The sequence below is a fragment of the Oryzias latipes genome, chromosome 21, assembly GCF_053564925.1.
Source record: "Oryzias latipes strain Hd-rR chromosome 21, Olatipes_Hd-rR_3.1".
Taxonomy (NCBI): Eukaryota; Metazoa; Chordata; class Actinopteri; order Beloniformes; family Adrianichthyidae; genus Oryzias; species Oryzias latipes.
This window is the reverse complement of record NC_136257.1, coordinates 28,213,702-28,228,353: the sequence shown is the minus strand read 5'-3', so window position 1 is coordinate 28,228,353 and position 14,652 is coordinate 28,213,702. Positions and strand designations below refer to the sequence as shown.

The 14,652-nt window shown below is 41.4% G+C and overlaps 2 protein-coding genes across 4 annotated transcripts in view; one reads left to right on the top strand and one right to left on the bottom strand.

Moving 5' to 3' along the window:
• Window positions 1–5,948: 5,948 nt before the first annotated feature.
• On the top strand, window positions 5,949–8,290 carry LOC144988761 (uncharacterized). The gene is made up of 4 exons (XM_078939651.1): window positions 5,949–6,103; window positions 6,771–6,790; window positions 6,880–6,917; window positions 7,157–8,290. Exons 1-4 carry the CDS (start codon window positions 6,081–6,083, stop codon window positions 7,337–7,339), a joined length of 264 nt encoding a protein of 87 aa, XP_078795777.1. The 5' UTR covers window positions 5,949–6,080; the 3' UTR covers window positions 7,340–8,290.
• A 3,516-nt stretch (window positions 8,291–11,806) lies between these two features.
• si:ch211-214p13.9 (cell surface glycoprotein CD200 receptor 1-B) overlaps window positions 11,807–14,652 on the bottom strand; it is an 18,492-nt gene continuing 15,646 nt past the window's right edge. For 2 of the 3 annotated variants that reach the window (XM_020712913.3, XM_011489927.4), the window contains 5 exons: window positions 14,069–14,377; window positions 13,564–13,842; window positions 12,589–12,685; window positions 12,460–12,502; window positions 12,158–12,378 (listed from right to left, as the gene is read on the bottom strand). In XM_020712913.3, the coding sequence (XP_020568572.1) occupies window positions 12,307–12,378; window positions 12,460–12,502; window positions 12,589–12,685; window positions 13,564–13,842; window positions 14,069–14,377 (800 nt within the window). In that variant the 3' untranslated portion in view covers window positions 12,158–12,306. Of the gene's footprint in view, window positions 12,379–12,459; window positions 12,503–12,588; window positions 12,686–13,563; window positions 13,843–14,068; window positions 14,378–14,652 lie in introns of all 3 variants that reach the window. The other variant, XM_078939446.1, reaches the window with a different exon arrangement.

Sequence of the window (14,652 nt, the reverse complement as noted above, 5' to 3'; positions counted from 1 at the left end):
CTGATCAGGGAGTTCTCTGTTTCTACATATGACCAGCCATCGCAGCAAAATAAGTAGGTAAGCTAACATAAAAAAGAAACACTAATGCAACACTAATACAGTTAAAAAAAAAATGAAGTTGCAAATAAAGGAAACGCTGCATAATGCAACACTAATACAGTTTAAAAAATGATGTTGCAAATAAAGGAAACACTGCAAATAAACAGAAATGCGGATGCAAAGAAAAAGAATAGCTACAATCAAAACAGCCCCAACGGAAGTGGGTTATCAGGGAATGTTTTTGCTGATGTACCGGTGTGAGAAGGAGAAAAACGGAGCAGGAGTACGAATTAGGAAACTAATGAGAAAGCACGTGAAGTTATTAGTGTGGAATGTCACTTTGTGTGCTTCTTAATGTGGTATTTGGTTAGGCCATGCAGCCCTAAGTAAAGGAGGTAAACTGGAGGATGCCGGTTTGTTGTTTGCTTCGGCTAACAAGGAGAAGCTCAGTGTGCAGAGACACTAACAAGAGGAGAATCAACTTTTGTAGCTTTACTCCAATATGCAGCAAAACACAATTACATGAACCACTGCACGGTCTCACTCCAGAGCAGTGTCTACCCAGACAAACACAACTAACAACAGGTACGCAGAGCCTGGAGCAGAAGCACACCTCAGTAGAAACAATTGACGGCTAAAAAGTTTCACTTTGGACATCACTGCCAGCAAGCAGCGGATGTCCTCCTAGCACCCTACCCGCCAAATTTAACCACACCTTAGACATTTAGGGTCCCTTGGTGGGGAGGGTGAGGGGACGTCACTGTGAGTAATCAGGAGATGTCCCCTCAGTGCCCTACCCGCCAATTTTAACTGCACCCCCCTTAGCACACACACCCCTCCCCCCTCAATATATACATTCCAACATAAACACACACACATACACACACACACCCTCTCAAACACACATACACGCACACACATTTTGCAAGGAAGGTGGGACCTAGGACCATCTGTCCCCTGCCTCTTCCCTGGTGGGGGGTACGGGCCCCTTTGCAACGGCGGCCGTGTCCCCGGGGTGCCGGCTTCCTGGGCCCGGCGGTGCTCTCTCCGCACGGCGGGGGGGTTCACATTACATCTGAGCCGGGAGTGTTCGTGTCCCTGGGGGGTGGGTTCTGGTCCTTGCTCCTGAGCGCTGGGCCCCGCCAAATTTCCAACTGTGGCCGAGCCTGGTCGGGCCATATTTACAACACCCCTTGTGGGCCCTCTTTTTTCCCCGGGGTTCCCCCCTCTTGGGCGGTGGCGGCGGGCCCCTGCCTCGCTCCTCCCTGGACCAACCGTGGGCCGGGCGGATGGCTGCCTGGAGTGCGGAGCGGGTCTCCCTTGGGGGGTCCTGGCTCGTACCTGGGGTTGGGGCGGGGGGATGCCCGGAACTCCTGGGTGGTGGTGGGGTGCTCGTCTGGGGCTGTGGGCGTCCTTCTCCGGTGGGGCCCTGCGTTGGGTTCTCCCGGCGCGGCGGGGGGGCTGCTCTCCTGGTTGGGCTGGGGCGGCGCTCTCTCTCCCTCCGTGCCTCCCTGCTCTCTGGCTCTGGGGGCCTTGCGGCGGTCCTGCTGGCCCTGGCCTGGGCGGCGGGCTTGGTCGCCCGGGCGGCGGTTGTTCCCTGCCGGTTCCCGTGTGGCGTTGGGGGGATTCCGGCTGCCGCTGCTGCTGCGGTGGGGGTCTTGGGGTGGGGATGGCTGGGCACTCTCCCTCCTTCTTTCCACGTTCCACCATCCATTTTAGAAGAACATAAACACTCACCTGAGCACAGGTGTTAGCTCACCTTTGCACTAACAGTTTGCATGACTGAATGACTGAAATATTTCACACTAGTTGGTTTTAAGGCATAAGTATGCGTGTGAACACTATCTGTTTTGTATACATGTCGACAGGTGGACAGTTTTTGCAGCTAGCAGATGTGTTTATAACATTTGAGTGTGTGTGTGGACAGGCTCCGCCCTTATTGTACTACATTTGAACCTTACCATAATGATTAACAACCAGTAAACTTGTTGCTTTATGCTGCTTCATGGTCTTATCCCCCTTCCCCTCCTATTATCACCCCCTACCCCCCCTCTCTCTATCGTCCCTCTCTCTTCTTCCCCTCTTTCCTTTTCCGTCCGGTCCAACACCAAAGATTTTCAGACATGATTGAAATTAATAAAGTTTGGCCTCAATTACAAAAGGGGTTTATCCAGACATACCTTTGGTTTGTCTGAAGATTAATAACCCCTCTTGTTAAAGTAAAATATGTCCAACACAAGAGGCCCTCAGCTCTCATCTGTCTGCCCAGCTGTTGGACAGGACAAGTTAAAAAAAAAAAAAAAAAAAAAAAATTCACTTTTGCCGAGACTTTTATTAATTTATTTATTTATTTTTGCATATCAATTTTTTTACCCATGTTTTTTTGCTTGCAGCATATATTTGCAGCAGTGTTTCTTTTGTTTGCAGCTTTTCTTTTTATTTACAGAGTTTATTTCCATTTTTCTCATGATGGCAGACATTTATCAAAAAGATTAAGCTTCTTAATAAATATATTTCTTAATTTAAATCATTGTGAACCAGGAGCAGACAAAAAATGCCCTTTTGAAAAAGATACATACAAACTACAATCTGCGGCCCACAAGCTCCCTGCTCTGCTTCATTATGAGGCCTCCACTTTTAGGGGAGTGGATCCACGATCCATTCATCTGGATCAAAGCTGTTTGGCTGGATATCTCCAATTTTGCTCGCCATTTTGTTGCACTGGTAACGTTAGGTTGGGGGTGTGAGGGGTTGTAAGCTAGCGGGAGAGAGTGTGAACAGATGGATGATGGGAAGTGTGAAAGAGGTTCCAATGAGTTCTAATGAACTCCTGCAGCTCCGAAGAATCTAGGTCCAAGAAAATGACATCTTTTTCTGTTATTTTGGCTAAAAACGGTATAATCAGAATAAAAAAGACCACTGAGAATGCTTTTAACACCGTAAAAAGATGATCAGAGTGGGACTTTAAACATTTCAATCTGAAGTTACTTCTGACATAAAAGAATAAAGAGAAAGGATCAATTGAGATGACTAAACAACAGCCTAGCAGTTTATTATATGTTAAGGTATGACCTGTAGACTTTTACAGAGCATCTTACTTCAGAGCTCACTGGTTTGTGGTTTCCACTTTTATCTGTGGCTTTTCAAGGTTGCATCTGCACAGCAGTCTCTAAAAGTCTCTGGTAGATTGCTTCATGGGGGGAAGGACAGAAATAAACCTAACTTCAGGTTTTATGATGTAGCTCAGTTAGTGTAAAATAAATTATTTTCAAGACAGAAGTTTATGTTATTTCCTTACTTTCTGGAGTTCCTTTCCACGTAGATGTAAATAATGAGGCCAAATAACTGTTATTAAAAAATATAAGCTTGTTAATGGGGCCAAAATCTCTCATGGTGCTCAAGAAAGACAGATCAAAGTCAAGTACTGACACCAAAACGCACATTTATCCAGAGGGCGTTTTAAAAATGATTATGGAATGGCCCCAGGACACACGCCCACAGCTGATGTCCACAACCACAACCAACATTTTGTTTACCTTAGACCTCAGAAAGAGACTGCCCATCTTATTTTTTTCTAAAATATTACCTTCTGATCTGTCGCCTCATAACTCCTCAAGCATCATTGGAAAGCTACTTGGGAAAAAATGTAATAAATACATATAAAATTTGTGGATTTTGAACAACGTTTGCATGGCGAGCTTGCAAAAGTGGCGTACATCTATTGCTCATGCATTTCTGGCTGGAATGTTGTATGAGTTTAATACATGAATTGTGAGCTCATGATGATCAAAACAATATATACATACAATATGACTAAATTAGGAATATGGGTGTGGTTAACAAAAAGCCTCTGTTGTCAAGGAAAAAAATTACATAGACCTGTTCGTCACCACCAGACGAGATAAAAGAGATAAAATCAACAGAAAAGCTGCCATTTTGAAAAAAAAAGTGTTTTTACATAAATTTGTCACCTGCAGGTGCGACCAGGGTGGCGAAGGCAGAAGGGGTGGAGTCAGTAAGGCTTCCAAGTCACATAACTCACATAACGTGGCATGGAAAGTCAATGATTTGGGAGACGTGTTTTATGAACAACACAATAGCGCCACCATGTGATACTGACTATTAGAGCTGCTAGCAAATTTAGCATCTTCAGCAATGTGTTTTTTGACATAGCTGATGAATCTGAATGCGATCCTAGCAATGTTAGCCACATAAGCATAACTAGCATTTTTCTGAAATATTGGATGATGTTAGCACTTTTAGCAACATTAGCAAAGTTGGCATTATTAGCCCCTTTGGTAAAGTTTTCTCTGAGATGCTGCATGTGATGCTAGCATGTTTAGCAATATTAGTATATTTGCAAACAAAGCAAATGTTGGTCACGAGGGTCGTAGAGCGGCTGCTCAGCCAGTGAGGGTAGGGGAAAGGGGGTCATAAGGGCGAAGACGTATGGTGGCGGCAGGCCATATCACACTGCTTGTGTTTTTTTTTTACTACAGCAGCTTGAGATGACTGTGAAATTGCAACTTTTTTACTTTCTTAATCATAATCATAGATAGAAGGTTGCTGTTGTATTTGTTGAAAAGTAAAGGAGTTTCATCATTTATTCGCTTAAAAGTACTGACTTTCAAAGTATTGATATGAAGACTTATAAACATAAAGCAATATACACCGTCGCATGTTTTTCAAATTATTCCTTTCCTTGGGTTTTTTATCTTACATGGGCAATACTTTGCTTTGGGAAACTCGCTGCAGAGGCCTTCTTGTGGCCATCTCACCACTTCCTGTTCTCGAACCTGCCTTTTAAAGACATCCTGCACACAAGAGCATTTTACTCTATTGTGAAACACGCGTCTTACAGCACGCGTGACTCGTAAGTTTTACAAGACAATAAAGTGTAGTCTGTTGACGCCAAAAAAAACTTTTATGACCTCAGCCTTACATTTTTCCGCCTCCATGCAAATAGAATTTGCATATTTGAAGATCACTACCTGGAACTGTTGTGTCTGAACAACAAAATGATCTACAAATTGGAATTTCTGCTCCCAACAACATTTGCATTTATGGGGCGCCAGTTCACATGAGATTTAACAAACATTAATGCATTCAATTTTTACGTTATTAAAATGTTTTTACATCAGAGGCAGCAACAATCTTAAAAAGTACTTTTAGTAAAATTACCACAATTTAATAAAAGGTTAGCCACAGCCATTTCTGGAAATGCCTCTCTAACTGACAATGAAAATCTTTTAAAAGCCCCCTGTATTGGTACATTACTTTCCTACAACATGATATTGCTAAAAAAACTAAACAAAAATGCTGTTCTCAGTCATATTTAACACACAATGCAGAGAGCAACTCCCTGCAACTACTGCAAAAAACTCGACTGCACGACAAATGATTAGTTCCTGAGCGAGAAAATTTGCACACACGTCCAGATAAGACCTTCTAGCAACAAGGTCAAAATATTATCTTACAGGAATGAGTCACACCTGCTACCATCTGCATCTTTGACAACGAGGAAGAAGATCGTAGTGGAGAGATTTTGTACCACCTGATATTTGAGGGATTAGAGTTGCAAAACCGCACAGTTTTGAAGACCAAACTTGTTGTTTTTTTTGTCCAACACCTGATGTAAACACCTCAGAACAGGGGATCACACCTTTATTTAGGTCGGCCTGAGGTGTGAGATGCTTAGGTTAGCTTAATGAGAAAAGGACATATCATCACACGGTAATTTAAAGATGTAAATATGTATTGTTTGGTTTGATTTTTATCCCAAATTTTTAATTTCTCCACTCAACATCTCTGCGATGAAGTGTGAGAGTTCAATGAATGCAATGCTTCCCACAAACACAGGTGTAAAAATAGCAGCCAACAGTCCTGCATAAACCTCTCCCTCTTCCTCTCTCTCTCTCTCTGTCAGCTCTTCCTCGCTGCCGCCACCTCATTTTGATTCAGAGTGATCAGAGGCATCAGCTGCCACAGCGGTGCTCCTGGGGGTTCTTCCTCACACATCTCACAAACTCTAAGGGATCACTATGGGAAACTGCTTGACCTCCAGGTAGGGTTTTTGTACCCAACAGGTGTGCACTTGATCTTCCATAACTGTTTTTTTTTTTATTTCAAAGTTGCAAAATGTACTTTTAAGCTGAAGTGAAGCATTTAGAGGAACAAAAACTTTTCAAATTAACATCAAACCCAAAACAGCATAATTTAAACCCTGAATTAATAAAATGTTGTTGCCCGTTAGTTTTGCAGCAGCTCAACGTTTTCCTTAACAAGGAAACAGCGGTTGGTTGATAAAAATAGACATAGTTTCAGTTTGTGTGTGTATGTGCGGCAGCGCCAAGTCAAATGCGCATTTTCTTGTATCGCTGATTCCATCTTTATCTAGGGTCCCGATGAAGAAAACGTTAAACCTTCATTAGGCCGCGGCTCACAGTCAAAAGTTGCGTGTAGTTAAACTGCTTCCTCTTGCAACGTTTGCTTCATCTGTTCATCTGTCAAGGAAATGCAGACATGGGGTAAAAGAGACCTCTGACAAGTTCATGCAATAATCGCTCAAATGCATTCTCTTTGTTTTTTTTTGTTATTTCAAACTTAAACAAAAGATTAAAAAGTGAAAAAAGATCTCTCTTTGAATAAATTACTCTTTCTGAATTTGATTATATTTCTATCAGCATCATGGGGATTCACGTTCTAACTGCAGTTTCCTTTTTTTGTGACAGAGCAAAAAAGAAGAGGAAAGGTAAAAGTGCACGAACACTCCTATTAAAGAAGAAGAAACAAACTGAAAAGCATGGGAGCATTTGACATTTTGACTTTTTCTACTTTCAGGGGCTTCTACTCGATCTCACAAAAGCATCGATGGCAAGGTAGATTTCCCCCTCTCTTTTTTTTGTTTACTTTCAGTTTGCGTCGGCTGCAGCTTCTCTTGTATGGTTTTTGTGTATCTGAATTTTTGAATGAAAGACTAGATTTGCATACTGGTCAAACAGTGAGTCTCTCATTGTTTAGAGGAATGACGTGGATCCATCCAGAAACATGTTGACAGTAGAAACACTGTAGATGATAAAATTATTTGCTCTAACAGCTTGCACTTGTTTCCTTACAGCCTAATGAGGATGTAACATATGCCTCCATTAACCATGAAAACATGCAAGCACAGAGAAGGTTTATAGAAAACGATAACTGTGACTATGCAACTGTTGGCCCTCCACAAAACCTTGTGCCGGAAACGGTGTCCAACTGCTCTTCCAAAGAGGAATGCACAGATGATTATGTGCTCATGGAGTAAACGCACGAGAGGAAAGTGGATTTGGACGAAGAGATTGTCCGACCAAAGGGCCTGACATTGTCTGATGCAACAAGAGAGCTTGTTTGCAGTTGAGTCAAGATTGAACTTTGTTCAAAGTAACTCTGGAAAACCTGAAATAGGTGGCCACTAAGATGCATGAAAACAAGACAGGGCCTTTCAAGAGACTCTCTACCCTTGGACCAAATCCTTTTCAGTTGGATGATTGTAATTCCTGAGAAACTATGACGTCTAATGTGCAACCTGGAGGCAGAGAAACCCTAAAAAACAAATGTGTGAACTCGAATGTACCAAATTTCTTTTTTTTTTTTTTTTTAAAAAGGTCTGTTTTGTTTGGAATACTCCTCAGAAAAGCTTATAACAAAATATGTTGATAGCTGAATGCTTAAGAGTTTGTTTGGTTTAAGGAAATAATATTTCTTTTGGAGGGAAAATAAATTTTTTAACAGCTGGAGAAAACCATGTAAGACGACGCAAAAGATAACTGCCATGTTTTTTGCACCTGATGTTTCTTTACCGCGTTCTGCGGCTTCTCAAGATAAATCATTTTCTGCCTTTTGCTTTTTTTTCTTTTAAAGTTTTGAGGCCTTTTTAAGCAGTTTGATGATCAGTTGCCTTGACAACATCGTAGCCCATAGTCTCCACTTATGGTTTATAATGTAGCATAAACACGTTTGGACTAAAAAGAAAGACCTGTGCAGTCAGAACTCACGTAAACTCCAGCCCCCTTATTTATTAGGCGTAACAGAAACCACATACTCTTCCTGTATGTAAATGTATTATGGTTATATATGGCTCCTAATGTTTATGTGTGCTACTTCTATATTTTTAGAAATATTTATAAATGGATTCATTTGAATCCCGTGACGTTAGGAATTTGTTTTTGTTTCCTTGTGGAATTTTTTTTAATTATAATTAAAGGTGTGTAAACTACTGTTGTTGATTGATTTACTGCAAAAAAAAAAAAAAAGCTGCATCGCTAAAATTACTTGAAAACTCTAATAAAAACTCGATGGGAACGCGTTCAAATTAACTGGCGAGAAATGAGAGGTGAATTCGAAAGTAAACCATAAAGCCACAAAACATCTACAGTTTTTACCCAGAACAACATCTATGACAACCGTTGTGGTTTTGGAACAAATCTACAACCCATTGCAAATGAATGCCATTAAAAGTAGCAGATGGCAAATACCTATAAACATTTTTAAAAAACATAACCTATTTTTAAAACATAACCTATATAAAAATATTGTCAAAGAATTTGAGCTATTTGATTGATTTAATTAATCGTTGTGTGTAATCGTGCTGTAAATAGTGACCTACTACCGTGTTTAGTTGTAGAAAATTATCTAAATCTATCTTTCCTTCTTGAAATTTTAAGACTTTGATTTGATTTGATTTATTTATATTTCAATCATTAACTGTTGTCAATACAATAAAAAAAATCACACAGGTGTTTCAAACACATTACAGAAATGATGAAATGCATCATTAGAAAAAGGGATGTTCTTGTTTATGTTTACAGGTGGATGTGATGTGGTAAAAAGATTGTCTTCTAGGTTATATTTGACCCATGAATCATGAAAGCATTTGAAAACCAGAAAAAAAGACCACACACAAACTCTCCCCAATTCATACATACACACATCTCAAAACACACACCACATCTATTGTCATTATGATAAATGCATGATATTAAAACTTTTTCAAAAAAGTACAGCAACATTTTGTTGTTTTGTTGTGTTATGAGAAAGGTACTTTTTTTATCCACTTCCTTACTTTTTTTAAATTTGCATTAGCTGAGCAAACGGATAAGTGCAGAAGGCCTCTTGGGTTGCAATAGGGGGTTCTCAATCTTCAGACACATGTGGTGCATATTTGTATAAACCCCTTTTGTATTTGAGGCCAAACTTCAATTATTTTACTAATATTTGTGTACCAGACGGGAGGGGGGTGTGTGTTAAAGATGGGGATAAGGGTGCAAAAGAAAGGGGAGAAAAAGGGGGTCAAGGAACTTGGAGGATAATTCAAGAAGTGTGTGTATGTGGGGGGGTATCATCATTACTGTCAGTTGTAAATTATAGTCCATTCGGCGGGGCCTGTCCACAGACACACTCAAATATTACAGGCATACCTGTTGAATCCAAAAACCTTCACACACAAGCATGTCAGCATGTACACGAAACAGGTCACGCGCACATACTTATGCATACAAAGAAACACATGTAAAGCATACAGTATATCATTTTCTCACACATACTATTAGTGCAACAGTGAGCTGACACCTGTGCTCAGGTGTGTGTTTTTGTCCTACTATGGTGGTTGATGAAATGTAAAAAGAGGGGGAATGCATAGTCACCCCCACAGCAAGACCCTCGCCAAAAAAGCAGCAGCAGCAGCCAGGGCGCCCAAGACACCAGCACTGGTGTCTCAGGCGACATTGGTGCAACATTGGGGCAGATCGAGGGAATCTGCCCACCAGGCAACCCAAAGTCAACCACCCAGGCCAGGGCCGAAAGGATCCCCCACAGGGTCCCCCAGCGCCAGAGAGCAGGGGGGCACATGGGCAGGGAGAATGCAAGCTCCAGCCCAGCCAGAGAACAGCCCTCCCACTGTGCCAGGGGTCCCAGTACACAAGGCTCCACCTGAAAAAGTCCCCCCCCCCCCAACACCAGATGAGCAGCCCACCACCACCCGGGAATCCAGACCATCCGTCCACCCCAACTCCAGGCGTGAACCAGGGGTCCTCTAAGAGGGATCCACCCCACGCTCAAAGGCAGCCACCTGTTCGATCCACTGGAAGTCCAGTAGAGAGCAAGCCAGGGGGCACTTCCCCCAGACCCAAGAGGCAGACGCCCAAGAGAAGTGGGGGTCCCCAAGGAGCGTGGTAAAAATGGGCAGACCGGGCTCCCCCACTGTTGGAATTTTAAAGAGGCCCATCACCAGAGGCAAGGACCAGAGCCAGCACCCAAGGGACACTGCCATCACTACTGAGGGCCTGTTGTCCCCATCAGGGATGGGTAGTGGACAAAAGATGAGAGACCCCACCTTCCTTGTGTGACGTTTGTGTGTGTGTGTGTGTGGGTGTGTGTGTGTGGGTGTGTGTGTGTGTGTGTGTGTGTGTGTGGGTGTGTGTGTGTGTGTGCGTGCGTGCATGCGTGGGTGTGTGCTTGTGTGTGTGGGTGTGAGTGTGTGTGTGTATGTATATAGTGTGGTGGGGTAAGGGATGCATGTAACAAAAGGTGCAGTCAAAATTGGCAGGTAGGGCATTGAACGGAAATCTTCGGGTTGCTGGCAGTTATGTCCACACATCCCCCCCACCAAGTGGTCCTACTGTACATGGTGGGTGGGGCACTGAGACTTATTATTCACTTCATACAACATATAAAAGACTAAACTAAACGAAATTCCAGATTGTTTACCAGTTTTTTTCTATTTCGATACAAATAATTTGCAAGTAATTACTACACATTTATATTTGTTTCCCTTTCGGCTTTTCCCATCAGGGGTCGCCACAGCGAATGAGTCGCATGGTAAACTTGGCAATGTTTTACGCCGGATGCCCTTCCTGACGCAACCCTCTCAAAGCAACCGGACTTGGGACCGGCACAGAAGTAGAGAAGGGAACAGGGAGCAACCCGGAGTCGAACCCTAATTACTACACATTTATATAATGATAATTTAAAAAAAAAAAACTTTGTGACAGGAAGTTTGTGTTGTAAAAAGTGCATAAATGTTCATTGGTGATCGTCTTTTTGTATTGGGTGACCAAAAAAACATAAAGGGCTTCATTTGGGGCTTTGGTGACCCATACAACAAGAGGGAGTAAACAGACTGTTAAGATCGCACAAGGATTAACAAACAGCACTTTATGAGGACCTTTAATTAAGAGCATTGTATGCTTCCTTCCGCTGATGTGGTTCATTTTCCAGCAGGACTTGGGTTCTTCTCACAGCTACAAAGCACCAACTCCCAGATTAGGAATATAAGGGCACCTCAGCATTTCCAGTGATCACCTTCATGGCAGACTACAGTATTTCATGGATGAAGCAAACAGTCATTCATTATATCTCAGCAGAAGTTCATATCACCATAAATGAAATAAATAATCTACAATCTAGTTTTTTGATGTCTTTAAACTAAATTTACAAACCAAATAGACATTTTCTACGGTAGGACAGTCACAGTAATGTTGTCCACCAGCAGAGGGCAGAACAAGCTTACCTTTTTGAGTTTCACACTGTCAACAATCAAGCAGGTGATTAAAAGAAGGCCTGTAGCCAGTTGTCTTTTTTGCCCGATTATTTCTTTCTATCCAAATTCCATGTTAGAGTCATACTTAAGATGATCATCAAAAAAACACAAATAACACCATCTGAGTTTGAATTCAATCTGATTTTTCCCATTTTCTTGTACCGTCAATGTTTCTTCCAAAGACAGTAGCAGAGATAAGTTGTTTAAATATCCTTTATTACACTGTGCAATATAATTATTTACACTATCCCAAAGAAACTGCTTGCATGAATTGCACCATTTAATTTAATTTTTCTGATGAGCATCTTTTATACCGTTGATTGAAAAATACTTTTTTCTCGATACAGTGTACTGGTTCCTTCCTCAACAGTAAAAGTCTTCAGTTCTGTAGTCTTTACATTCTCCGTCCTGATTGATGACTCATGCTATTTGTAGTATTCGTGGGCAGCCTGTGCCCTGAACAGAGATGAAGCGTGCCGTTTTGTACATCCCCTGTTCCGTGTGTGTCTGTGCAGTTTTCCAAGGCGGGGTTGATATCAAACCCGCCTTTGATCTTGTCCTCGTCTCTTCCTCTCTGTATTACTTCACCTCTTCTCAGTTTCACAGCCATCAGGTTCTCAAGAAATCCAAGAAGTGCATTTAGATGTGTGACCTTGGTTAATGTGCAGGGTTTTCGTGCGAACGCGTCTTCGAAATTAGTTGTAGATCGAGTTCACGCGTTGAACGTAGCTAGCATAGGGCTCCACTTCTTCCACATCCTCTGATGTCTACATAGACAAAGGAACAGATTGTCACAAATGAGGACGCAAACAGAAAAAAAAAGGAAACCTGAAGATCCGGTGACTCACCATAGGTGGTTTAGATGTAGAGGTGTCTGTCTGTTGACAGAACCTGGGGGAAACAACACAAACATGCTTTGTAAGTGAACGGAAAAGAGAAAAGAAACATGCAATGACTGATTTGAATGATCTACTCACGGTAATAAAGTTGGTTTCTTTAGTGCAAAATATACTAATCCTCCCAAAATTACAAGTGCGACCCCAACAGCTCCCGTACATGTCAAGGCCAAATGAGCTGGAGAGAGATTTGTCCGTGATGTCATTAAAGAAATAAACAAACTATTGGTTTCAAAATAACATCCTGACTACCAGTAATGCAAATTTGTCCTCTGCAAAGAATATTTCTAGACCTGATTATAGCGTGGTCCTGGTGAATACTTGATTCTGATTGGCAGATTGATTAAAAAGTGATAATGCACACCCAAGAAAGATGTTCCGGTCACGTAGCCCAAATGTTATACATAAAAAAAAAACATAGCTTGTCATACCTTTTTCCACAGTTTATCACATCAGCGAGACAGTAGAAAAGACAAGTGATTTATAGTTTACTTTAGTTTACTGTTTGGTTAGTTTGATTATTTTGAGACCGGGATGCCACAGAACATAAAGAGAGAAAAAAGATCTGAGGAGGAATTGAACTATTTAGACTTTGTTTCTTTGAAGTGAGGTTTGGCTTCATCATCTGGATGAAAACAAGCGGTAAGAGGTCAACTTTCTCTCTGAACCAATGCTTTTTTTAACATATATATCGCTTTCCTTTGCCGCTGCAGTCGAGGCCATTAACATGATATAGTGTCACACCATATTACCAAATAGTCCGCTTTTTTGTGGAAAATCGATTTAAACCTAAAAAAATAACAAGAATAAAGTATTAAGAATTGATTGAATACACGTTTCTTTCATGAGTGACCATGTTATAGGCAGGATAAGCATTATCTGAAATGAACAGACTTTGCATCGGACCGTTAAGACTTCTGTGCACACCTCAACGGGAATTATTTTTAATCATGTGAAGGGGTGGAGCACTGGGAATTGTAGGTTTTAGGGTTTCGTATGGTAGAGTTTCTTATGGTAGTCAGGAGATGGAAGCAATGGCTAATGAAATGCAAAAACCTTTTGCTGCAGCCTTCATTTTGCTCCTGTCTGGTACCAAAGTCTTGTCCTGATTCCACAGCTGATGACTGATAATACAGGTCAAGTTTTCTGGAAATTCCTCTTCAGAAAGACGACTCTCAACGTTAAAAAACCCATCGGACGGGTTCATGCTCATCACAGATTTGTTTTCTGCAGGACTCCAGCTGATGTTGGCGGCGGGGTTTCCCTGCTCGGCTCTGCAGACCGCCACCGTTTTGCTGCCGTCGTACTCAAGCCAGGCCGATATTTTGGGAGCAACTACACAATTAAAGACAAAATATATGAAACAGATTTTTTATATATAAACAGAAATAACAGATGCAAAATACTTTCTAAAATTCTTATATATAAAGGTTTTAAGCAGAACATTTAGAAGTTTTTATGAAGACCCTAAAAGTTTCACGGCCCCCACTTTTTCTATGTTATGTTTTACAAATCAGATCCTGAAGCAGCTTTTTAGTCTATCACCAGAACAAGGTCTTACCTGTGATTGACACATTGATGTTGTAATTTTCCCTTCCACCCCTGTAAACGGATTCGCACTCATACATTCCCACATCGTCAGTGGAAAAGTTTGGGATGTACAGGTACGACTGAGCGCTGGAAGTGTTCCGGAGAGACATGCCATCTCTGCAGGAGTTCTCACCAGCTTCACCTGAACTGCTGAAGGTTATCTTGCAGGAGTGATCTCGAAAGTATATATTCCAGATGACATGAAGTACTTCATTCCACGTCTTATCACTGCACGTTAGATTAACATTGCTCCCGTTATTGAAAACTTTACTTTTGTTTGCTGCAAAAAAAAGCAGGAAAACTCGCATTAAATTTACATTTCAAATCACAAATCACACCTTTTTTTCACTTACTGACAGCATATAATTGACATATACCAATATTATCGTGTAATCATGACAAAGCAAAGTTAATGGAATAAAAAAAAGTTTGATATTGAATGACAAAAAGGAGATCATTATTACTTTTATACTTCAATTTGAGCTGAAAACAAGGTTTACCTTGAGCACAAAAATAGTGTTTATGACCAATAGAGAATAAAAAAGCTTTGGTTTG

Coding starts and splice junctions, on each gene's coding strand:
- LOC144988761 (XM_078939651.1), top strand. CDS start 6,081: ATGGGAAACTGCTTGACCTCCAG. Junction 6,104..6,770: donor GGAAACTGCTTGACCTCCAG/GTAGGGTTTTTG, acceptor TTTTTGTGACAG/AGCAAAAAAGAAGAGGAAAG. Junction 6,918..7,156: donor ACAAAAGCATCGATGGCAAG/GTAGATTTCCCC, acceptor GTTTCCTTACAG/CCTAATGAGGATGTAACATA.